This window comes from Eumetopias jubatus, unplaced genomic scaffold (assembly GCF_037043125.1).
Source record: "Eumetopias jubatus isolate StellerSeaLion01/CBP00866 unplaced genomic scaffold, mEumJub1_p1.0 scaffold_10, whole genome shotgun sequence".
Lineage (NCBI taxonomy): Eukaryota > Metazoa > Chordata > Mammalia > Carnivora > Otariidae > Eumetopias > Eumetopias jubatus.
Genome location: NW_028274816.1, coordinates 57,282,748 through 57,307,733, shown reverse-complemented (window position 1 = coordinate 57,307,733; position 24,986 = coordinate 57,282,748). Strand labels below are relative to the sequence as shown.

The following is a 24,986-nucleotide window of genomic DNA, read 5'->3' as shown; positions in this document are numbered from 1 at the left end:
ACACAGCATTAGCTAACTAAAACACCTCCCATTAAGGTTACAGGTCCCTGAGAGCAGGAAGCATGTCTGCTTTGCTCATTACTGGGTCTCCACTGTCTAGAATGTTTCCTGGCAGATGGCAGGTGCTCTATACATATTTGTGGGAAGAAGGAGAGAAGGAGGGAGGGAGGGAGGGAGGGAAGGGTTTTCAGAACTGCACCTCCCGGGATGATGTCCATGAGATGTAGGTGAAGCTGGTCACTGCCCACCAGCCTCTGTGTGTATATGATAGTGTGGTTTTTTTTTGGGGGGGGGGATGCTGTATGTATCATACACAGTACTTACTACCTCATTCCATGACCAGGGCTGGGGATGCCAGAATGAAGATTTGTTACCTAATAAAGAATTGTCCTGCACCCGCATGACTCTGGAACATTTTGCCAGACCCGTATGTAGGTTAAAAAAAAAAAAAGTGTTTATGAGTATCTGAGTCCAGGAAGTGTTTTTGCTTATTAACCACAGGGTTAGAGGGGCCCAGGGCCACATGTGGGAACATGGGTGGGGTGCTTGCGGTGACCACACATTGCAGAGCAGAGGGCGAGATGCTGGAGACCCCCCATCTCCCGCCATCCAGAGGCTCTGCATCGAACAGGAGACACTTGGTGTAAACTAAAGGACTATTTCAAACCTGCTTCCAGCCTCCCTGTGAGGGTTCTGGGCAGCCCCCCCGCCCCATGAAGGTTACTTGTAACCTCTGCCATTGAACTGGGAGCCCTCTGGGGTGGAAACCAGGGCCAGGCCACCCCTAAGCTTGTCCCTGGGCACAAAAAGGGACGTTGGTGAATTTCTTTAAAATGTGCTATGGAATTTGAATTCAACAGCTCACACAAAAGTAGACAAACTGGTACCACAAAGCCCCATAAACCCATCGCTCAATTTTCAACTTGTTGCCAGTCCGGCTTGTTCTGTCCTTTGCCTTTTCGCTCAATCTGTACACATTTCAGTGTGTTCCTCTTACCGATAAGAATATTTAAAAATGGGGGCACCTGGGTGGCTCAGTCAGTTAAGCCTCTGCCTTTGGCTCAAGTCATGATCTCAGGGTCCTGGGATCGAGCCCCACATCGGGCTCCCTGCTCAGCGGGGAGTCTGCTTCTCCCTCTCCCTCCGCCTGCCATTGCCCCTGCTTGTGCTCTTTCTCTCTGTCAAATAAATAAATAAAATCCTTAAAAAAAAGATATTTAAAAATGTATAGCAAACACCATGCTGTTACTAGCCCTAAAATTAAATCATCTCTGAATATCATATAATACCCAAATTATTATTTCCCTGATGGTCTCAAAGCTGCCCTTTTTTTTTCTTTCAACCTGCAGCAGCACACCCTTAAGTACAAGTGGAAAACCACGGGTCCCCGCCCCAGCGCCCATGCTTACCAGCACCCTTTGCTTTGTGTGCAATAATAGCCAACACTCGTGATGTGTGTCCATGTGCCGGGCGTGGTTCATTTTTTATAACAGTTTGGTCGAGACAGAATTCACATACTATAAAATGTAAAGTACACAAATCAGTTAAAGTATACAATTGGATTCTTTGTAGTGGCCTGCAGATCAGTGGCTTAGAAACCAGTGGCTGCAGAGGTGTGCACTCATCTCTATAATCACTGAAGAACATTGTCACACACCCCCCCAAAAAAAGCAAGCCTGAACCCATAAGCACTCACTAGCCAGGCACCCACCAGTCTGCTTTTTTTCTATCCCTATGGCTCTGCCTTTTCTGGACATTTCATACAGTATGTGGTTCTTTAGCAGGGTCCTGTTTTAATCCTCAGAGAGGGGAAGTCACTTGCCCAGGGTCACACAGCGAGTGAAGGTGGGAGCCTGGCAGCCTCAGCCTGTGCCCAGCGTGTGCACTTAGCCACGGAGCTATGGGTCCTCTCTGAGCCACTGTGCAAACAAAGCGTGTTCCATGTTGGGCTTAGGGAGCGGAGGCATCAGCTGAGCTGAGAAATGAACCTTATGCAGCAAACCCCACCTCCCTGGCTCCTTGTGTTCAAGTCCAAGCTGCCAGAAGGGATGGTACCACCCGGGAGTTCATTTCTGGCTCAATGCCTGGTTGTGACCCAAGGCTCCCAGACCCCTGGCTGGGTTGGCTCAATTCAGGTAGAGGTATCCGGATGACGAGCCTGCATTTCTTCTGGAAAGAGCTCTCTGGCCTCTGAGGGTTTCAGGGGACTTACAAACCATGAGCGGGGATGGGACTGCTGGATCACCTGTGTGGCACGCCCCTATAGCCTCCACGGCCTCCCAGGTTCAACCAGGTCACACCCTGCTTGACTCACACCCAGTGCCTTCCTCTTGCTGGCCCCTGGGTTCCCTAGCTGACCAGGAACACAGCAGCCTGTTCTCTAATCTGCTGATGTGCTAAGTGAGGAGCTTGGCAGGGGCTCATTGCTTGTCCAAGCCATTTACTAGGTAGGCATGAAACTCTATCAGTTCTTCCGGGCTTCTGTAACGACGAAACTGCGAGCCTTAAAACAATAGAAAATTATTCCTTCCCAGTCCGGAGGCTGGAAGCCCATCGTCTCTGCCCGTCATCCCAGAGCGCCAACCCCTCGAGGTCTGTGTCACCGGCCACGGGGGAGGCGGGGCCCACCCTACCCCACCAGGACCTCATCTTAACTAATTGACCTGCAAAGACGCTATGTCCAAATAAGGGCACACACTGAGGTCCTGGGCGTTAGGCTTTCCACCTATCTTTCTGGGGGACACAACTCGGCCCGTAACAGGCACACACGGTGTGTGTGTGTGTAATACACAGCTATGTGGCTCCCGTCCGGGGCTTCTTTCTGTCCCCTGCTGGGAGTTCAGGGCAGAGCTCAGTAAATATTTGTGACTGATTTTGTGTGATTTATGGTTGACAGCTGGCCAATTTCTGCTTCGGCCTTCATGATCACTTCCTCTTCCAAACAAGGCCCTTCAAACACCAGGAGCAGAGCTGGGTCCCCTTTGCCTTGAGATTAAACAGAACGCAATACGGTTTTAGTGAGCTACTCCACCCAGCTCCAGGATGCCAGCGGCGCCTGCTCTGTGCACCTGCAGGGCCACTTCCTGGTCGGGACCTCCCCGGGAGAGTGGCTGGGAGGATGGGTCTTCTCGATCTTTCTTGCCCCATGCCCTGCGCACGACCTAATCACTTCCCGAAGGTCCCACCTCCAGCTGCCAGCACACTGGGGAGTTCAAGGCCCAACACATGAATTTTGGAGGGATGCGAACGCTCGGTCCACGGCGGATGCCATCGGCCAGAGCAGGGCAGAGAAGGTATGAGGGGAGACTTGGAGCGGCCGTGGGGAGGGGGGCACGGGAGTATTTTATTGAAATGTGAGATCCAGTGGCCATTCCCTTCTGTACTTTGATACTGTTGTAATTGGTAGAGGGCCAGAGGTCACACGTGAGGTTCTTCAGAACAGGGAAGGAACCTAGGAAAAGATCTTGAATCAGGTAAATTACCCTGTGGAGGAGGGACTTGGCCTTGAGAGGAGGAAGGAAAAACAGAAGGGAAGTTAGGCCAGCCTGATTCTAGGGCAGAGGGCTGGGAGTCGCTTGTGTCCCCACAAAAGTGCCTATGTGGAGGTCCTAACCCCCAGCACCCCAGAATATGACCTTATTTGGAGACAGGATCTTTAGGGATGCAATTATAGTAAAATGAGGGCGTTAAGTGGGGGTCAATCTTTGATGACTGGTGTCCTAACAGGAGGAGGAAGTTGGGGGAGACAAATTTCTTCCCGAACGGGGCCCTGGAACTAAGCCCCCAACCCCCACCCTACCCCAGCCCCAGGAGAGCCTTCAGAGGGACCAGGACACCATCTGACAGCAACCTCACCGGACAAGGCAAGCAGAACCATCCAGCTACACCCCGCCCAAATCCCTGACCCACACAAACTATACAAGCTGATATATGACTGTACTAAACTTTGGAGTACTTTGGGGATAGCTCACACAGAACCTCCCTCCTGCCTCCCCTCCCCTTCCTTCCAGACCCTTCTGGTGCTTTCTCCAGCATCCCCCCTACCCTCAGGCCCAGACCTTGCTGATTCCATTGGGACTTCAGGAAGTAAAATGGGGTCAAAATGGCTCTGGGGAGATACAATATTACTGATAAGTGGAAACAAAGGTGCTCTACCTCAGAAGTATGCCCGGAAATGGGCATTCAGATAAGTAAGACACTTAGAGCGTGGGGCGCCTGGGTGGCTCAGTCGGTTAAGCGTCTGCCTTCGGCTCGGGTCATGATCCCTGGGTCCTGGGATCGAGCCCCACGTCCGGCTCCCTGCTTGGCAGAGAGCCTGCTTCTCCCTTTCCCTCCGCCTGCCGCTCTGCCTACTTGTGTTGTCTCTCTGTCAAATAAATAAATTAAAAAAAATCTTTAGGGGCGCCTGGGTGGCTCAGTCGTTAAGCGTCTGCCTTTGGCTCAGGTCATGATCCCAGGGTCCTGGGATCGAGCCCCGCATCGGGCTCCTTGCTCAGTGGGGCGCCTGCTTCTCCCTCGCTCTCTGCCTGCCGCTCTCCCTGCTTGTGCTCTCTCACTCTGACAAACAAATAAAATCTTTAAAAACAAAAAAAGGTTTTTTTAATATCCAAAAAGGAGCACTACACCAATAAAACATACTGGTTATCTCCATAGTTCCAAATGCACTGAACACAGGATAACCCATACTGTGATACCCTGTTCCAACTCTTGTCCACATGGGGGTTTCTCAGAGTGGCTCTGGGTCCTGGGGGGCATAGGCAGTGCCAAAGGGTGAGGCCATCCGTCTGCAGGTGGCTGCTGACATGGCCGTGCTTCCTGGAGCCCCCTGAGGTCCGCCCGCCTCTTCTAGGACGTTGGACTCTGGGCATCTTTGCTGCTGCCGGCCGAGTGGTGTGGAGTCCTGCCTGAGTCCTGCCCCCCCCCACGCCCACCCCCATTTCCAGGCACCTCGCCTCCCCACTGAGGGTACCTCCCCGAGATTCATCCTCTCAAATCCCGGGTTCCCTCCCTTTCATGATGAGGCCCATGAAACCCAAAGCCTGATATTTGGCTCTCCTTGACTTGAGGACAGGAACAGCTTCACCGAACCCTCCCAGGAGGCAAGGGCAAAACACTTGGACTCACGCTCCTGAAGCTACAGACGAAGAGAAGGCAAAATATACGTTTCCATCTTAAAGTAGCCCGAAAGTTCAGGATACGCCACCCATGTGCCTGTTCGGGTTCAGGTTCAGGTTCGGGTTCCCAAGACACTAAATAAACTTGCTGCAGGAGCTGCGGAGGTAAATTCTGTATTAGGTCCACTTTGCAGTTGGCACGCTAAGGCCCAGAGAGGTTAAGTCACTTGTCTGAGGTGGCCCAGCTGGGAAGCATCGTGACCTGGAGGCAAACACAGGTGCTGCAGCTCCGGGGCACAGCCTGTTGGCCCCAGGGCGAGGGAGGGACACGCCACACACCGGGCTAGGGGCCAGTCTCTCTGGCCTGCCCAAGGTCAGCAGCGATGCCCACCCACTCGGGCAGGAAGGCCGCCTGGGGCTTGAAGATCCAGTGGAAGGGGGAGCCGGGGAGGGTGAAATTGGCCAGGTAGACGGTGTCCCCCCCGGCCAGGTAGGCGGCCCAGATCCCGAACGTCCCAATGGTCATGATGGTGTGGTTACACTGCGTGAGCAGCGCAAAGTCCCTGGCGGGGGAGCCCTGAAGGCCATTGCCCGCGAACACCACGTCCCCCCGGGAGGCGTTGATGTTCTGCCGACACCAGGCCATGTCGTCGCTGGTGATCACGAAGACTGGGGAGCGGTAGCGGGCCCGGAACCAGTCCAGGGCCCGGCGCAGGTAGCCCCGGTCGGCGACCACGCCCTTCCACACCCGCGGCATGACGCGCACGTAGTCCCCCCGGCGCACGTGGACCCCCACGAAGGTCGCCCGCCGGGCCCACTTGGCCTGCAGGTCCCGCAGAAACTTCTGGGCGTCCTCCCGCACGTGGTCGTGCAAGGTGAACTCCTGCAGGATCTCGTCTCGCAGGTGGTGGTAGAAGGTCCAGGAGCAGGGGTAGCCGGTGAGGCGCACGTACTCCCCCGGGATGCGGCGGTAGCGCTCCTCCATCCAGTCGTTCAGGTGGTAGTTCCGCCACGGGATCCTGCTGGCCGTGGCGCCGTGCAGGACCGGGAGGCTGATTCGGAAGATGGGGGCCAGCGTGCTGTGCATCGCGGCCGGGATGAAGGCCGGCCGCCCGTTCATCTTGGCCAGGGCGTACAGGGTGGCGTACTCCCCCATCTGGTTCCCCAGGCGGCCTTTGGCGTTGATGGTGAACATGCCCCCCATGGGCAGGTGTCTGGGGAGGAGGACCACGCGGCCTGAGTAGGCCCAGGGGGTGGGCACCAGGGCCAGGCGGTGATGGGAGTGGAAGATGGTGGACACCACCAAGAGGATGAAGAGGAAGTAGATGGTGGAGGAGGAAGGGCAAGTGGCCCGGAATCCCACGATGGCTGGGGGGAGGAGAGAGGACAGTCAGGAGCGACGGCTAGGGGCACCCGAGTCTTGTTCACCCCCAAATCATCCGTTCCTGCACTCAACGCCTCCAAGCAAGGCCAGGGGTGTCCAACGCGTCCTGACCCACTTTCTGCTCTCCCTTCTACCTGCGGTTTCCCTGAGGCTGCAGCTCAGGAGTCTCGTGGGCAGAAGGAAGCGCTGGGTGGCAGGACCCCCACTCCTCACACTCTGCCTTCTGTCCCACCCGCCGTCCAGGTGCCCCGTCTCTCCTTCTGCCAGCCCCCTTGAATGGCAGGGTTCCCTGGACCTTGCCTCAGCTCTCCTCCTCCTCCAATATTCCAGGGCTCCTCCCTTTAGTAATCTGACCCTTTGGGAAATCTGAACACTCCTGGGCCCTCCTCAAAGGTCTCTTGTTCAATGTGGGTACCCAGCGAGGTCGGCTGGCTCTTCCACAGGAGGGCTAAGTAGGACATCACCCTCCCTCCACTGGGGGGGGGGTATAAGAAATGCCCTGCCCGCTGCTTTAGTTGCCAAAGAATGAGCCCCTCTTCTCCCTGGGCTGGTGACAGCTCTGTCCCAATCCTTACCACACTGCCGGCTCAGCTCAGGTCCTGCCTGGGGCCAGCTTGCGGGGCCGGCCAGGTCCCAAAGCCAGAGCAGGTGAGCTGAGCAGGGACTGGAGCCTGGGCTACTGGGGACGATGCAGCCACTCGGGACAAAGGTACCCACCGCGCAGGGCCACCCCCATGGTGTGTGACCCGTGCGGTTGCCCACGGACCGCACTCTTAAGGACCTACGCTTCACTCAGCTGGCTCAGTCAGTAGAGCAGGCGGCTCTTCATCTCGGGGTTGTGAGTTTGAGCTGCATGTTGGGGGCAGAGTTTACTTTTAAAAACTAAAGGGGGGGGGGCTGCACTTGATTTAATGCTCTGCTCTCACCGGCTAGAAATGATCAATACATCCGAATAAGGCACACCATGTTTTCATCTCGGGCTCTGCGAATCCGGCAGCCTGTCCTGAGGCCACCCTCTGTCCTTGAGTCTCAAGAGCTCCCTCTCCTGGCTTTTTGTCAGGAAAGTCTCAGAAAAATAGCGCATCAGGGCTGTGGCACTGGCCCCAGCACTTATTCGCCCCATCCGCGATTCCTTACCGGCCACCTTCCTAAAGAGTGGTGGCCAACCCCCATCTGAATTGAACTCGTTTGGGGACAAAAATGTGGCCTGAATTGGCCTGCGGCTACTTGGAGACTTGACTCAATGTGATGCCCGTGTGTTCTGCTGGAGAAAAGATAATGTTCAATTATGGGATGCTGCCCAGACCCCGCACCCCGCCATGGGGCGGGCACACGTTCTGAACCACGTCTGGTCCAAAGAGGTTCAGGAGTGAGACTGTGGGCCTGTCTTCACTCATTTAGGCCTCATGCTCTCCTGTGAGGAAGGCGCATTGTTAGGCACATTTAACAGATGAGGCTGCTAAGGCCCAGAGAGGTTAAGAAACCTGCCTTAGGTCACACAGCTAGGAAAGAGGGAGCGCGTGGAGTTGAACCCCGGGCACTGTGGCTCAGCAATCTGTGCTCTCCATTGCTGTAATGGATTTTTCGAGGCTTCCTAAGGCAGAGCACTCAGATGCATACTCTCCGTCCAGTTATACGTGAGTACGACTCGCCCTGCCACGTGGGGCCTCTGTTATTTCTGGGCCACCGAGGTAGGGATGAAAGATCTCTGGAAGCCCAGAGCTGTGGGTCCCACCCTGCTGAGCCACCACAGAGCTGTGCCCCAGGGAGGTCCTGCCTCCCCTCTGGGGCACTGTGAGGGTGAAGGTGCCCAGTAATTGAGGAACTCCTCCAAAAAAAAAAAAAAAAAAGTCTCCATCCCAACTTGGAGAATTCTTTCCTCTCAGCTCTGGCTGCTTCTGCCCTTCCCCCAACAACCCCCCCCCCACAAAGGCACCTTTAAGGGGTGCTAATCGCCTCAAGCAGCTCAGGCTGTGAAAAACAAAAGTGAGGAAGAAAGCTTTCCTCCAGGTCACATTAGCTTAAGAAACTTCTTGTCCCGGGGAGGGGAGGAAAATAAAGCAAGATCTAAACCTTCTCGAATTTTCTCTGGCCATTCCCTCTGCCCTGGTCGCTCCTGCCTTGATGATGCCCGAGTGGCTTGCCCTCACCACTTTCAGGTCTCAGACCAAATGTCCCCTCCAGACCCCCGCCCCTGCCCCCACTTCCCTGCTTGCTTTTGCTCTGAAGCCCCTCTCGCCTTCTGGCTCTTCTCTAGAACAGAATTGCTTATTACTTTTCTGTAGCGATCTCTCCTCTAGATTGTAAACCTGACAAGGGTGTGGAGGCAGGGGGATCGTGGACGAGTTTACCCTGTCGTTCACACCGCCTGTCCCCGGAACCAGTATGCCCCCTCGGATTTGGGGGTGTCTCCGCTCCTAACCCCTTTCTCTTGCAGCCAACTCCTCCCCACAGCCTAATTTCAAATGCGATGTCCCTGTCCTGACTCTGGCCCAGGCTCGCCCCTCCACGGTGGCGCAGGGGGGTCCCCTGGAACCAGAATCACAGACTGTCCTGGCTGCGGCCTCCCGACCCCCAGGACAGGCTCCCACCAGTGGCGGGGGGGGGGGCATATCCCCGTCAGGTCCATGCAGCCCCACAATAAGCGCATGCAAAGCCCTGGGCTCCCGAGACCCTTGCTCTCCTCAGCGGGAAGGGGTGGAAAGTGTTATTTTTCTAGTCAAAACCAGTGGGTTCATAATGGTTGACAGGCACATTGGCATGAAATGCGAACTCTGAACTTCAGAGACAAATCTGAAGTGTTGAGGCCTCGCAGGAAACTGGCCATGGGGACGCTGGCTTTGAGCTCTGTCCCTGTCCCCCTCGGGGTCCCTGCTCTCTCCCTCCAACGTGGGACAAGGGAGGCCCAGGGATTCTGCCTCCTCACTTCCTTCCCCACCGTCTTAGAAAGCGGCCCGATTCTTTAGGGTTCCCGGTGGCCGCCCAGATCCTTCCAAAAGGCAAGTGACTCACCTTAATGCTCAGTTTACCCACAGCTGACAGAAGGGTCCAGAAGGGAGGAGATGCTGGCTGGGGGTCCCACCGCCTGGCAGGTCAGCCCCTTCCCTTCCCGATGGCCCGCACCACCACGTGGTGGGCTGAGCCCGGCCGGCCTAACGCCTGCCTGCCTGCTGTGGGGAGTCAGTGGGGCAGGGGTCTGAGTGTCAGTGCAGCGGGGACCCCAGACCCGGGAAGCCCATGGGGCCGCTGTCCCATCCTACCTGCCTTGAGCCTCCTGGGCCAGCATGCTCGGGGCTGCCCGGTTTCGGGCCCCCCTGGGGCGACATCCCTCACGTCCCACACAGTCCTGGGTGGCGTGGCTGGCTGGGGTCCCTGCGGGGAGAGCGTGGCTGTGGTTGGTGAGGGGACTGGGGCGGGGGTGGGGGTGGGGGGGGAGCGGTGGTGGTGTTGGATTCTGCGGGCTCTGCTCTGAGCTCCCGCCCAGAACCCCCACTAGCCTGGGGCCTGACAACAGCCACTCAGCACTCACTTCTGAGAGCCCACGCCGCCGCCAAGCTCCTGCGGGAGGGAAGAACACGTGAGGAGCTAACTGCAGGGGACACGCTCTTCTTGGGTGCAGGTTTGGCCAACATTAGGGGCAAAGGGTGGGGTGCGTGCAAAAAAGCCGGGGAAGAGGAGCCTGGGTCCCAGATGGACCCCCTCACGGCCCAGGCATGGGGGCCTAACGATGGGTCTGGTGGGAGCTAGACTCTGCTCCTTAAAGGGGGGTGGGACTGGGCCCTGGCTCTCAGAGGGGTAGGGGCTAAGGGCTGGACATCTGGGTTCCCAGATGGGCAGGGGCCGGCTTCTGGACCCTCCAGGAACACCGGGGGACTCGCGGCCTGGCTGTCCAAGGTGCTAAGGGCCAGAAGATGGTACCCCGTGAACCACCCAGGCAAGAAAGGAGAGGTAGGAGATGGGGGCTCGGTCCTTAACGAGGCTGGCGCTAAGGGACAAGGCAAATGCCAGGGGCCGCAAGTGCACAAAATGGCGCTAGGCTCATTGGGAGGGGCGGAGGGTGATGCCCGAAATCCGGGGCCCGGGGAGGTTGTCTCTGCACGTGGCAACCGCAGTGGGGACACTGCAGGCTGTGAAATCAGGCTGGGGGTGTTTGTGACCCCAGCTGCACCCCCAGATGCCTCACAGACTCCCAGCCAGGAGCAAGCCAGGGGCATGGACAGTGGGGCCCAGAAAAGGCTCCAAGGCCCCCAAACCTGAGGAAGTTCCTCCTTAGGGGCTGCCGGCCCTGGAAGGGGAAGATGGGGGGAGGAGGGCTTTCAGCACTAAGTCCTTCCTAGCCTCTGCCATCCCGGGGGTCTGGACTTCAGGCCCCCCTCGGACGTCCTGGCATCTGGCCCTGCCCTGCCTCTCTTTCTGCCCCCACCCTCGCCGGCACCTGCCACCCCCCACATCTGTTCCCCTTTCTAATCTGGGGACCTTAGGGTGGGTAGAGAATGTGGGGGTTCCGCTCTCCCGACCCTGAGGCCTAGGATGGCAGGCGGGAGTGGGGAGGGCTGAGATTATCAGGAAGTCCTCCGAAATTTAAGGACAGGGTCCTCCCACCCTGAATTCTCAGGGGGGACTCAGGCATCTGCTTTCCTAGCCCCCCTCTCCAGCTCCAGAGTGACCCAGGCTTCTAGTCCCCGCATGACCCCCTCCGGTTCCTTAGCACAGTTCTCTGGGCTTTGCACCCGGGCGGGAAAGGGTTAAGGCTGGGTGGAGGCTGGGGGTGGGTGGCAGCGGAGGGGGCTGCTGGGTTGTTTGGCGCTAATCCCCCTCCGTGCCCTGGGTGTGGAGAACAAGGTTAGGGCCCCACGTGGGAAAGGGCCTCTGCTCTGATCCTCGTGGGCCAGGGGCCTGGCCTCCCGCTTCTGATGCCCCGCAAGCCCCTCCCCTGCTTCCCCTCCCCGCCTCCCCACCGACCAGGCCAGCGAGGCCCTCTGTTCTCCTCTTGCTCCCTGGGGGTGTCTCTGAGCCCCCAGGTCTGTCTTGTCTGCCTGTCTGTCTGTCCTGGCCCCAGGCTCCCTGGGACTCCATTCCCGCCCCACCCCCAACTCCCTGTGGCTCTGGGTGTCCAGCCGCGATCTGTCTGGGCCTTCCGGCCTCCCCTTAGGTTCGGTCCTCTCTCCTCACGGTTCCTTCTCTGCACCTGGCCCTTCCCTTCCGACTTGGGTCGCCTCCTCTCTGTCCGTCTCTGCTGTCCGTGCCGCGGTCCCTTTCTCTATTTATTTGTCTCTGCTCTTCTTCATCGGTCTCTAGGTCCCCCTCCCCGCTGTGGTCTGTCTAGGTTTCTCCATCTGTCCCCACCCCTTGCCCTCTCCCCAGGGCCCCCACCCCTCGACACTGACGATAGCTCTGGGGTGTTAAGCTACAGATTAGTTCAGGCAAAATTCTCAATTTTGCTTGCGTTCTTTTCCCTTTGGGTTATGTAAACAGTAATTCTCCCCAGATGGAACTATTTTCCTCGCTTAGAAGCAGCCGGGGAGGGGGCTTGGGCAGGGCTGGGGGTGGAATGCCGGGGGTTCCTCAGAGAGCCTGGGGGCGGGGAGCGGGGTGGAGGCTGACCCATGAGGGCAGCCTGAGGCCCTCAGCCTGATCACTCCTCTCCTCTCCAGGTACTTGCTCTGCTAGGACCATGCCCGTGACCTTTGCCCTCTTGCTCCTCCTGAGCCAGGCCACCACCGCAGACCCATGTTACCATCCAGGTGGCCGCCCCCGCTTCTGCCTCCCACCAGTGACCCGGCTGGCTGGCATAGCGGCCTCCTGTCCCCAGGCCTGTGCCCTCTCCCTGGGGGCGGCCCTCAGCCCCCGGGCCACCTGCAATGGCAGTCTAACCCTGGCCCTGGGTGGCCCCTTCCTCCTGACGTCTGTCAGCCTGCGCTTCTGCACCCCAGGATCCCCAGCCCTGGTCCTGTCTGCCGCCTGGGCCACCGGAGGTCCCTGGAGATCGCTGTGGCGCAGACCCGCCTGGCCTGGGGCCTTGGGGGGCCCCGAGAAGGTGACCTTCCGAGCCCCACCGGGCCCTAAATCCAGCGTGGTGGTCAGTCACCTCCGCATGGAGTTCGGGGGCCGGGCGGGGCTGGCAGCGGCTGGAGTGAGGGGCCGCTGCCAATGCCACGGCCACGCAGCCCGCTGTGCCGCCCGCGCCCGGCCCCCCCGCTGTCGCTGCCGCCACCACACCACCGGCCCTGGGTGCGAGAGCTGCCGCCCATCCCATCGAGACTGGCCCTGGCGGCCTGCCACGCCCTGGCACCCCCACCCTTGCCTGCGTGAGTCCTGGGCCCCCCTCTTCCCGCTCTCACCCACCCCTAGCCCGGCCCCCCGCCCGACTCTCCAGCAGATTGGTCCCTGGTCCCCACAGGCACTGTGCTCTCTCCCTCCCTAGGGCGCCTTGCTCCTCGCTTCACCCCCACTGCTCCTGAGCTGGCTCCTCTCTTCCCCTCCCCCACAGCCTCCCACCTGCGCTCCACCTGCCTGCCCCAGTCCCTGCCGCCTCCCCCCCACACATCCAGTCTCTGCCCCACACGCCATCAGACGCTGCTACGAATAACATTTCCTGCATGAGCGTGGGAAGCAAGGCAGCAGGACCTCCCAACGCATCAGACCCACCACACGGGGGATGTATTTACTCATTAAGTATCTATGTACCGATCACCTATGTACCAGGCGGGTTTTATCATCAGGTCCGTTTCATAGACGAGGAGATGAGCCTAGAGGTGAGAAGTCCCTTGCACAAGGACACACAGCTAGTGAGTGGCAGGGTCCGAATCTGAGCTCAGGGAGTCCAGTGGGGGGGGGGGGGTCTTGGCTTGTCCCTGCCAAACTCCTGTCAGGGGCCGTCACGCTAGGTACTCTAGGGTGACAGATAGGCACACAGGCTCGGCAGCGAGCCAGCCAGCCAGCCAGCCTGGGCTCAAATCCCAGCTCCTTTGCTTCCCAGCTGTGTGACCACAGGCAAGTGACTTGACCTCTCTGTGCCTCCACCTCCTCGCCTGTAAAGTGGGGACAGTAACAGCATTTCTTTCACAGGCTGTAGTGAACATCCAGTGGGTCGATATGCATCCTTAGAATAAAGCTTAGTGTGGTACCTGGCACCGAAGAAGAGCTTGCTTCGCATCTACCAATGTTATCATTCCCCAGATGAAGAAGGGGGGGGCCCCTCGAGGGGATGCACCACTTGCCTTAAGGCTCAACGCCAGCAAGGGGCGGTGCTGGGACTGGACTCAGGAGGCAGACCTTCCTAGATAATGGGCGATCCACGGGCCATGCAGCTAGACCAGCGCTCCCCAGGCCCAGTCCACACCCTCTCCCCTCCCCCGTGTTTCCAGACCTGGAGCTTCCAGAGTCTGGGCCCTTCTCCATTGCTCCAGCAGCCCCTCCTCAGAGACAGCCCTCCTTCCACGCCAGCCTGCAGGCCGGGCTAGAGGGTCTGAGTGTGGTACCAGGCCCTGGGAAGTACCTCTATTCTACCAACAGATAGACACACACACACACACACACCCCTCCTCTCTCTCCACCCTCCAGTTCTTTACCCACTCCCTCCTCTCTTTCTTTCTGCCCTGCCCCGTGGAGGAACTTACAGCCCGCCCCACCATCCTTGGCTCCCCACTCTGTCCTCATCCCCCCTGGGGTCTTCCTAGACCCTCCACCCCCACCACCTCTGGTCCATTCCCACCAGCCAGACCCAAGGCCCCTGCAGGATGGGGACGGGGAGGAGGGGAGACTCACATTGCCTGGGGGTGGGATTTGGTTCATCCTGGGCCTGGACGCGGCCTGGGAGCTGGGAAGGTCGCCCCTCTGAGGATCACCACATTGCCCCAAGCTGAGCATGGCACTGGCCTCTGAACCTGGGTAAGAAGCCGACGGTGTTGTGATAAAGCAGGGTCTCGGACGGCGTGGGACCGCGTCCTGTTGCAGAGCTGCCGGCTTTATAGGCACGGTGCTCTGAACCCCTTCCCGCCACCTGAGTCTTCCAGACAGAAGTGAGGTGAAGTGATCACCCTCAGGTCAGAAAGAATCCAAAGCCTGATTCTTCCCACCAATAACCTGAAGAGTACTGCTACCTCTTAAGGCCCCTGACAACCCTGGGAGAGAGGGGCTGAGATCCCCACTGCACAGGAGGAAACCAAGGGGTTTAGGGAGGCGAGTCGTTCTTCCAAGAACACACAGCTGCTTCGGCGTCCTGACCTTCCCACTGCTGCCCCTCTGTGTTCTCGGCACCTGCCAGCCGAGGCCTCCTGAACCCCTCGGGAGTCAGAAACTCCTTAAACCTCTCCCAAGAATGGTCCATGAACCCCCTCCCGCGGCATCTCACTCAGAAACGCTGGCTAGAAACACAGATCCCTGGGCCCAGCAGAAGGCCTGGGGGTGGGCCCTGGAAGCTGTGTGGTTTCTTCTTTAACGTTTCTCAGTAACTGAGAAGTAGTTAAGGTTCAAGAGCCACAGCCTCACCGATCAGCGCTCTGCAGGAACACACGCGTGCACGTAAACCCCCAGAATCCTCACGCCAGTCGTGGGCCACGCTGCAGCCTGGCTGCCAAGAGCACAGACTCTGAAGCCAGAAGCCCTGGGTGCTGAGCCTACCTGGGACTGCCCCTGGGCTGTGTTACTTTGGGCAAATGACTTGGCCTCTCTGCGTCCCCGTTTTCGCATTGGCAAGATGCAAGCCTCACGGAGCCGCTCTGAGAACGAAGCACACTGAGCCCCAAATGCCTGCTCTGTGTCACGGGCCCTGGGTCGAGCCCTTTATATCCTTTTGGTTTCCTTTCAACCTCACGGAGTGGACACTGTGACTGCCATCTTACAGAGGAGGAGACCGAGCTACAGAAAGAAGTCACTTGCCCAGGGAGCACAGTGGGGAGTGGACATGCGGGGGCAGGGCTGACCCCACAGCCTGCGCCTCTGGAGTGGCCACTCCTCCCTGAGCCCCCAGTTTCACACAGACGTTCAGGTCCATCGGGCCCCTCAGGCTCGCCCACTCCAGTCCGGTGCACCCACCTTAAAGATGAGAATGAGCAGGGTCTGGGACCTCTGGGGGGGGCAGTGGGGGGAAAAGCTGGGGACCGGGAAGGGAAGGCGGGAGGCTGATGCGCCTGCCCCGTCCTGTCTCTAGCCTGCTCCTGCAACCAGCACGCCCGACGCTGCAGGTTCAACTCGGAGCTCTTCCGGCTGTCCGGCGGCCGGAGCGGGGGTGTCTGTGAGCGGTGCCGCCACCACACGGCCGGGCGACACTGTCACTACTGCCAGCCGGGGTTCTGGAGGGACCCCAGCCAGCCTGTCACCAGCCGCAAGGCCTGCAGGGGTGAGTGCGGCCCGAAGCCTGGCCCAGAGGGAAAGGATGCAGGGCCCGACTCCTGGGGCTGGCGGGCGGGGGGGCGGGGACTGGGAAGGAACCTCTGGGGCCCTGACACCCCAGGTCCCCAGCTCCTCTCCTCATGTAGCCTGCCAGTGTCACCCGATCGGGGCCACGGGGGGCGTCTGCAACCAAACCAGTGGGCAGTGCCCCTGCAAGTTAGGGGTCACCGGCCTCACGTGCAACCGCTGTGGTCCCGGCTACCAGCAGAGCCGCTCTCCCCAGATGCCCTGCCAGCGTGAGTGACAAGGGGCGGGGCTGCAAGTCCTAAGTGGGGTGGGAAGGGGACATCCCAGCTCTCCAGTGGGCAAGGATGCTGACGGCCGGGTCCCTGGGAGATGGGAGCTAGAGGCTGGAGGTCCGACTCTGGGCCTCTGGGGGAGGTGGGGACTCAAATTCCAGTCTCCTTGGTCTTGGGAAGGAGGAGGCTAGGAGCCTGGACTCCTGAGTCTGAGGGAGGAGGGGGCTGGGGGGGGTCTACATTCCTGGATCTGAAGGAAGAAGGGACTAGGGACCAACTCCAGGTCCTGGGAGGAGGAGGGCAAAGGGCGCTCGCACTCTTGGGCCATAAGGGAATAGACATGGGGTCTGGATGCCTGGATTCCTGTTGGGGTGGCGGCTGCGGGGGAGGGGGCACTAAGGTGAAAGTTTTCCTTTGGTCTCTCTCAGGAATTCCAGAGGCAACAACCCCCCTTGCTACTACCCCTGGTGCTTACAGCTCTGGTAAGACAGGCTGGTGTGGAGAATACTGACAGCAAGAGGGATCAGGGATGGGTTGCTTGGGTCCCCAGGTGGGGATCCAGGGGTGGCCCAATGAGCCAAGTCCCAAGGGGTGGGGCACCCCAGTTGTCCATCATAATGGAATGGGGGGATGGGCAGGGTTGGACGCTGCGGTCCAGGCCTCCAGAACCCACTGCAGACGACCTAACCCTCCCCAGACCCTCAATGTCAAAACTACTGCAATGTCTCGGACACCAGGGTACACATGAGCCTTCGGAGGTACTGCCAGCAGGACTACGGTGAGTGCTGGGGAGAAAAATGGCCGGCAGCTACTCAGGTGTTCTGATGACTTGCTCAGACCTTCTCCACCTTCAGCTCTCTCATCTTAAATGGGAAGGGGGACTCTAAAGGACCCTTCCTGATCTCGGACCTAATGGGACAGAACACAAAGGGGGGCAGGGGCAGTGGAGTGGGGGTGTTCCCTATCTTCCTATGTCTCCTCTTTCCCCATGTTCTTGGCCTCCTTCAGCCGGACATCTTTGAGGGAGAAAGGGGACCTCCTGGGGTTGGAAGGACAAAGGGGTGCCGGTTGAATGGAGGGTCCTGCCTATCTTAGACACTTTCCGCCTCCCATCAGGGTCCCAAATCCTGAACCGCAGCCCCACTCCCCCAGAGGCTCGCCCCCAAAGTCCCCTAATTCATCAGGTCACACCAGTCCACACCAGCCCCATGACCTCAGGGCCTATGCCCTCAGGTAACTCAGATCTCTTAGATACTCCGGAGTGCAGCCCAGCCCTTGAATCCAGACCAGCCTGTGGCTTCCCTCAATGGTATAAGACCCCAGGCCTCTCCTCTCTGAGAATCATCATCTGGCCACTGGTCTGGGACTTGGAAGATGGAATCTTCTCCTCCTGCCTCCCACAGGGATCTTCTGCCCCATAGACTTAGCTTGTAAGCCAGAGTCCTGCCCCCAACACGTCTCACCTCAGCCCTTCAGAGAGCACATGTTTTTGAATCACCACCAGTATGACCTCAACCCTCAGGTTCTAGGTTCTGACCTCCTTCTGCCCCCCAGATTTGTCCCAGAGCCCCTCCCTGAGCAATACCCTTTTCCAGGGGCTCTGCTTCTGACATCTTTTGACTCTGCCACATTCAAGACCCTGGACCTGCCTCGTCTGCCTTGTTCCCAGCCACACACACTGTAGAGTCCCCCTAGTCAACCCTCCCCACACTTTAGGTCATTCTGGCATCTGCTGTTCCCAGGATAAACCCCAACCAAAGTGTCCCACAAGGCGTGTGCCATGTTCCCAGGCTCCTCTCTCTGTTTGGCCTCCCCTCCACAGGAGGAGCCCTCCATCGCCCCACCCTTCCTAATCACAATCCTGGCACCCCACCTCACACTCCATAAGCCCTGCCCTCCTCGACTCGACCAAGTCTCCTCCAGAAGGCTCCAGCATTCACGACACAGGGCCAGACCCCCAGACCTCTCCCCCTCAAACGTTTAAGGTCTCTCTCCTTCCTGAAGGGTATCCTGGGAGCCCACCCCCGGGTCTTGCCCCCCCCCCCCCGCCCCACCGGGACTGACCCCGCGTGACCCCAGAGGCTCCCGCAGCCCGGGCCTGACGGCAACCCTCCCCGCAGTTCTCCGCGCGCAGGTGCTGGCGTCGCAGGCGGCGGGCCCGGCGTGGCAGCGGCTGGCTGTGCGCGTGCTGGCCGTGTACAAGCAGCGGGCGCGGCCGGTGCGCCGCGGCGGCCAGGACGCCTGGGTGCCCCGCGCCGACCTGGCCTGCGGCTGCTTGCGCCTGCAGCCCGACACCGACTACCTGCTGCTGGGCAGCGCGGCCGGCCGCCCCGACCCCGCGCGCCTAGTCCTCGACCGCCACGGCCTCGCGCTGCCCTGGAGGCCACGCTGGGCCCGGCCTCTGCGGCGGCTGCAGCTGGAGGAGCGCGCCGGGGGCTGCCGCGGCCTGCAGCCCCCCACCCCAAATCCAGGGCCGGAGCACCAGGGCCGCAGCTGGGCGCCTGCACTGCCGACGGAGGAACTTGGAGGCGACCGTGAGGTGAGCCTTCCACTTCGACGGCGCGTCCCTGAGCGAGCCAATCAGACGCCGTGGAGCCCCTGACGTCACTGGCACGCGCCGGCACCGTGCAGGCCGAGGGACAACCCCCTCGTCCCCCCAAGGCGGCACAACGCCAGCAAGACTTTTGGTGTCGGGCGAGGACTTTTGGCCTGTGACCTGGGCGGCTAGTACCCTAATAAAGTCTTAAATCTTGGGGGAATTTCGGCTACAGCACCTGATATGTGCTGGGAGGGTCTCGCAGAGGCCGATGAAGTAAACCCACGCGCGCGAAGGACCGCTATGCTCCGGGACAAAACGCCTAATCCAATCAAAGAGCTGGTATGACATCACCGCGTGCTAGTGAGGTTTGTGTTGCCTGACGATTGGCCAGAAGCCAGTGGGAGGGAGGGTGGAGAGAAAAGGCGGGAAATGAGCCGAAGGAAAGGACAGCGGGGCCGGATTTCCAGAAAGTTCCACACTTAGGCACTTTGTGTTCCTGATGGGCCCTAGGATAGTCTCTGAGAAAGGAATGAAAGGACTTGGAGTGAATATCCAAAGAGGGTTCTGACCGAGGTTCATCTGGTCTTGGAAGTGCAGCCTAAACGCTTTCCTGAGAGAATAGCCAATTGGGAGCCACAGAGTGGTACGGCATCACTTGGTGCTGAGCAGAATTTTACTCCCACCTAACAGCTGGGTACCCACAGGCCAGAGGAGTGGAGCTAAAAAAAAAAGGCAGTAAGTACTATGGCATGGAAGGTTGTCATGGCCTAGGACCTTCCTTGCCACCCTGACCTCTGCCCCCTGCAGCCACAATGGACAACACCATTTCAAATTTGGGTGATCTTTGCAGGAGAGTCCCCGAGGGAGTACTTTGAGGGATTCTCAGAGGAAGGGATATGACTTAGGGTCCATTTGGGCCTAGAGAGCAACCTGTTCCTTCCCCAAGAGGAAAGTGGACCTCTCTGCCAATGGAGGGTCAGGGTGGGCCATGATGTCATAGGGTACTAGAAAGAGAGAACAGGCCCGCCAGTCAAGGTTCTGCTATGCAACTTATGAGACCGAAAAAGGCAGGAAATAGCTTCCAGGAAGTGACTGTTTAATCCCCAAGCCACCAATAATATCCTAAATCTGGGAAACTTGTCTTTGGCTTCAGCTGGGTCCAGGGTGGGGGCATCTCTGAAGCAGCAGTTAGGAGTCTTTAAGGGATTTCCTTCTTCTTTTCTTTTCTTTCTTTTTTTTTTTAGAGATTTTATTTACTTATTTTAGACAGCGAGAGAGAGTGTGGGGGGAGGGACTGAGGGGGAAGGAGAAGGAGAGAATTTCAAGCAGACTCACACTGAGTGTGGAGCCTGAGGCGGGGCTTGATCTCATGACCCTGGAATCATGACCTGAGCCGAAACCAAGAGCTGGATGCTCAACCAACTGAGCCACCCAGGCGCCCCTCTTTAAGGGATTTTCTAAGAAGCATTCTCTGTTCCAGCAAAACTATATTCCTTGTCTTTTTCCATTCTCTCTTGAAGCCAATTTAGTGGGGCATTTGCCCCCTGCCCCCTCCCCACCCCCGCGTGTCCTGTCCATCAGCAAATCCTTTCTTTCAGAATAAAATCCAAAGCCCTTTCCCTGCCCTACAGGGCCCTACATGATCTACTCCCACCATATAACTGACCTTACCTCCTACAACCCCCCCCTCGTTCGCACCTCTTCAGCCACACTGACCTCCCTCCAGTTCCTTTAAAATTCAAGCTCACTTGCCCCAGGGCCTTTGCCCTTGCTGTTCTCTCTTCCTGGGATGCATTTCCTCATATAACGGCAAGCTAGTGCCTGCACTTCATTGAGACCTTCCATTAATCAGGTTCAGCTAGCTCTGTTGGAATGATACAATGGAAATTGATTTCTTGGTTGTGTATGTGTCCCAGACAAGTCACTAGGGAATGGTTCTCCACAGAGTCATTCAAGGCTGAGAGACATCTACCATCTTATCACTGCACCAAATGCAACCCATGGCATCTTGATCACTGCCGCAGGGAGAGAGAGAACTGAATGGTCCCACACAAGAAATAAATGCTTTGGCTCAAGAATGACTTCAGCACTTCCATTCCTAGCTCACTGCCCAGGAATACTCACATGGTTTCACCAAATAGCATGAAGGTGGGGAAGTAGAATTCTCTTATGTGCCTGGAAAGAGAGAAGAACCAGTGTATTAGTTTTCTATTGCTGCCATAACAAATTACCACAAACTCAGCAAGTGAAACAATATAAATTTATTATCCTGCAGGGTTTTTTTTTTTTTTTTTTTCGGTTCCTTGGTTGCATTAGCCACAGTTCAAGTGGCTGGTGGCTAGCACAGTGGACAGAGCAGATACAGAACATTTTTCCACCATCACGGAAAGTTCTATTGGACGGCGCCGCTCGACAGACCATTTTCATGAAGGGCATAAACTCCGAAGCCAGGTTGCCTGGGTTCGAATCTCTCCATATCCCTCAGTTCTCTCATCTGTAAAATTGGGATGATTATGATGATAGGAAGTAACTCATGGGGCATATTATTATTATTATTATTTTGAGATTTTATTTTATTTTTTTAAAGATTTTATTTATTGGGCGCCTGGGTGGCTCAGTTGGTTAAGCAACTGCCTTCGGCTCAGGTCATGATCTGGAGTCCCTGGATCGAGTCCCGCGTCGGGCTCCCTGCTCAGCAGGGAGTCTGCTTCTCCCTCTGACCCTCCCCCCCCTCATGTGCTTTCTCTCTCTCTCATCTCTCTCTCTCAAATAAATAAGTAAAATCCTTTAAAAAAAGATTTTATTTATTTATTTGACAGAGAGAAACACAGTGAGAGAGGGAACACAAGCCGGGGGAGTGGGAGCGGGAGAGGGAGAAGCAGGCTTCCCGCGGAGCAGGGAGCCCTATGCGGGGCTTGATCCCAGGACCCTGAGATCATGACCTGAGTGGAAGGCAGATGCTTAATGACTGAGCCACCCAGGCACCCCTTATTTTGAGATTTTATTTTTAAGCAATCTCTACACCCACTGTGGGACTCGAACCCACAACCCCGAGACCCAAGAGTAGCACTTTCCACTCACTGGGCCAGGCAGGCAGGCGCCTCAGGGCATGTTATGAGGATTGAAAGAGTTACTTTGTGGTTTAATGGGCTTAGAACAGAGCCTGGCACAGAGGAAGAGCCATTTGAGTTTGTTATTATTCAAGTGTCCGGTGGCCACATCTCCCCCAGGAGAGCAGAGCCCAGAAGGCAAGAATACTGATCTGCACAATTTGCTGGCTTCCCTGAGGGAGTGGTGAGGAGGTGAAGAGGGGCTGTGGGAGCCACCAAGGCCTGGAGAGCCCTGGCCTTCTTGCCTCCCACCCAGGGGCCAGAGAGGTAGGAGATGAAAGTGAGGAGCAGGGCAAGCCCCATATGTTCCCCATGACCCAAACTTTGTTCCCAGCAACCGAGACAAATACGCATGAAATCCACATCTGGGACCCACCTCCGGCCTGGCCTTTCCCGCTGCCTCCGGGCATCGAGCCCAGTCTGTGTGCTCTGATGGGGGCTCAGGGTCAGGTGGCTTCCAGAGCTCCGAGGAGGCTCCTGCCCACCTCACCACTGCTGATGGCTTTCTGGAAAAGCAGACTCCCGAAGTACATAAGAGCCTGCGTAAGAATTTGCCCAGCAGAGAAGAGGGAAAAGAGAACCCCAGTTAGAGGCAACAGTTTGTGCAAAGGTCTGGAAGCTCAAGGGCCTGGTATGGTAGAAGAGAGATGGGGCTGGGGATTGGTGGTAGCCAAGGCTTGTGAGGCCTCTAAGACCAGGCTGAAGGCATGTGTGTTTCTTCTGGGCGGGGGCACTGGGGAGCCATGGGAGGTCTCAGCACCGGAGGGACAGGGTTAGTCCTCTGTGAGAAAAAAATCAGTGATATGGTAGCGCCTGGCTGGCTAAGTCTGAAGAGCATGCAACTCTTGATCTCAGGGTTGTGAGTTCGAATCCCACATGGCGTGCAGAGATTACCTAAATAAATAAAACACTTAAAAAAGATAAAAACAGGGGCGCCTGGGTGGCTCAGTCGTTAAGCGTCTGCCTTCGGCTCAGGTCATGATCCTGGGGTCCTGGGATCAGGCCCCGCATCGGGCTCCCTGCTCCGCGAGAAGCCTGCTTCTCCCTCTCCCACTCCCCCTGCTTGTGTTCTCTTTCTCGCTGTGTCTCTCTCTGTCAAATAAATAAATAAAATCTTTAAAAAATAAAAATAAAAAAATAAAAATAAAAACAAAACTCCCACAGCGTTATGGTCAATCACTGAGGTGTCTCAGTTCCCTGGGAGAGCCCGGAGAGGGCTGTGAACCTAGCCTGGAGATCAGGAAATGTCTCTTAGAGAGACTGTTATTTGAGGTAGGTCTTGAAGGACAGATGAAGGATTTGGTCGCCAAGAGAAAGGCTGAGGGGCCGGCGCGTCCAGGGGAGCTGGGCCTCAGTGGGACCCCTGTGGCTAAAGCAGAGGCAAGGTGAACTCTGGGATCTATGAGGGGTACACTGGAGAGGGAGGAGAGTCTGTGAGGGGAAGGCCGGGGGGAAAGAATGAGTTTTGAGCTGGGACCCCAGTTATGGGGACAGAAGAAGAGTTAGGAATATGTCACCTCCACCCAGAAAGCCTTCTTCTTAACCCCCGTGCAAAGTTTTTTTTTCTCACCCATTTCTGAATGCCCCCTTCACTCACTTATTTGTTTATTCAACATATACTCCTGGGGCGCCTGGGTGTCTCAGTCGGTTAAGGGTCTGACTCCTGAGCTCAGCTCAGGTGTTGATCCTCAGGTTCATGAGTTTGAGCTTCACGCTGGGCTCCACGATGGGTGTGGAGCCTACTTAAAAAAACAAAACAAAACAAAAGAAAGCAAATGCAAAAAACATATTCTCCTGAGGTCTCCCTGGGAAATGCTGGGATGGAGACCTGAGTCAGACCCAGTACTTGCCCTGCAGGGGCTCCCCGTCTGGGAGGCTGTGCTAGGGGACAGACCTACACACAGTCACATCTGGTGCGATGTGTAATAATGGAGGCAGCAGGGGGCCTTGTCTGTTAGATCAGAGAAGACTTCCTGGAGGCGAGGCCCTCACTGGGCCTTGCAGGAAATCCAGTTGTCTCCCAGCAGACAGGAGGGGGCCAGAGTCTCTGGGGAGACACATCGGGAGCATCATCTTATTTGATCCTGTTTGATTTCTCTCCTGAAGATCCCCATGTACCCTCTGGGGGGCGATGCCAGGGACCCAGAGATGGGTCAGGCCTGGGCCCTTGAGGGAGGACACAGAGGACACAGAGGGCCTCCCCTAATGGGGTCTGTGTGCTAATGGAGGTAGCACAGGGCATTAGGAATGTGCACAGCAGGCCCTGACCCAGCTTGGGGTGGGGTGGGGGGAGTCAGGGAGGGCTTCCTGGAGGAGGAGAGCCATCTTGTAGGTAGAACCTGCTCTTCCTACACTGTCAGTCTTGTCTGTCTCTCCCTCCATGTATCTCTGGCTCCTTCATTGTCTCTGTCTCTGAAAAGTTCCACGCCTTTCTCATTATTTCTCCCCACCCCTGGGGTCGGCTGCTGTAAACAATGACCACAAACTGCGCAGCTTAAAACAATGGCAATTTATTCTCTCACAGTCCTGGAGGCCGGAAGTCCCAAATCAAGGTGTCAGCAGGGCCACAGTCCCTCTGAAGCCTGCAGGAGAGGATCCTTCCTTGCATCTCGCAGCTTCTGGTGGCTCCTCGCGTTCCCCAGCTTGTGGCAGGACCACACCAACCCCTGCATCTGTCTTCACATTGTCCTCTCGAATCTCCCTCCGCCTTTCTCTTATAAGGACACTTGTCATTGTGCTTTAGGGTCCAGCCAGATAATGCAGGATGATAACTTAGTTACATCTGCAAAGACCTTTTTGCCAAATTAGGTCCCACTCTGGGTGCATTAGGTTCTGGGTGCAGTTTTTGGTGTGTGTGTTGCGGGGCACCATTCAACCTACGCCATCTTGGGAGAGTCACTTCCCTCTCTGACCAGCCTCAGTGTTCTATCTGTATAATGGGGCTAATCCTAACCCCACCACCTCCTGGGGCCGCTTTGAGCGCATGGCATGGCCCAGCGTCTAGGAAATTCCGGCCAAGATGGCTGCCATTTCTTCCTGATTTATTTCTCCATCAGAGCTGCCCCCCGCCCCCGCTACTCTTCCTGACACGTTCCCCACTTCTCTGCACGGACGCCTCCATCGTGTTTTCTTCGTCCCTCTTTGCTCTGTTTTCCTCCCCTGCTCCGCCACTTCCTACCTGTAAACTCTAGGCAAGTCACCTGCGCC

At 57.4% G+C, this 24,986-nt stretch overlaps 2 protein-coding genes and 1 pseudogene across 2 annotated transcripts; 2 read left to right on the top strand and 1 right to left on the bottom strand.

Moving 5' to 3' along the window:
- Nucleotides 1–5,457: 5,457 nt before the first annotated feature.
- On the bottom strand, nt 5,458–14,827 carry LOC114199506 (galactoside 2-alpha-L-fucosyltransferase SEC1-like). The gene is made up of 4 exons (XM_088026950.1): nt 14,733–14,827; nt 14,266–14,506; nt 9,759–9,870; nt 5,458–6,482 (listed from the first exon to the last, which is right to left on the bottom strand). The coding sequence occupies exons 1-4, from the start codon at nt 14,825–14,827 to the stop codon at nt 5,458–5,460; spliced, it is 1,473 nt and encodes a 490-aa protein (XP_087883076.1).
- Nucleotides 12,173–14,017, top strand: LOC148163252 (netrin-5 pseudogene; annotated as a pseudogene).
- LOC114199505 (netrin-5) lies at nt 14,826–18,732 on the top strand. The gene is made up of 5 exons (XM_088026949.1): nt 14,826–14,904; nt 15,650–15,838; nt 15,978–16,127; nt 16,828–16,908; nt 18,251–18,732. The coding sequence occupies exons 1-5, from the start codon at nt 14,826–14,828 to the stop codon at nt 18,730–18,732; spliced, it is 981 nt and encodes a 326-aa protein (XP_087883075.1).
- Nucleotides 18,733–24,986: the final 6,254 nt, after the last annotated feature.

Excerpts from the sequence above, each read along its gene's own strand:
- LOC114199506 (XM_088026950.1), bottom strand. The coding sequence starts at position 14,827 with ATGGACCATTCTTGGGAGAGGTTTAAGGAGTTTCTGACTCCCGAGGGG. Across the intron at positions 9,871-14,265 it reads AAATCCCACCCCCAGGCAAT|GGACCCCAGCCAGCCACGCC; the intron begins GTGAGTCTCCCC and ends CTCTCCCCGCAG. Across the intron at positions 6,483-9,758 it reads GCCCAGGAGGCTCAAGGCAG|CCATCGTGGGATTCCGGGCC; the intron begins GTAGGATGGGAC and ends TCCTCCCCCCAG.
- LOC114199505 (XM_088026949.1), top strand. The coding sequence starts at position 14,826 with ATGAACCCCCTCCCGCGGCATCTCACTCAGAAACGCTGGCTAGAAACA. Across the intron at positions 16,128-16,827 it reads TCCCCAGATGCCCTGCCAGC|ACCCTCAATGTCAAAACTAC; the intron begins GTGAGTGACAAG and ends AACCCTCCCCAG. Across the intron at positions 16,909-18,250 it reads GTACTGCCAGCAGGACTACG|TTCTCCGCGCGCAGGTGCTG; the intron begins GTGAGTGCTGGG and ends CCCTCCCCGCAG.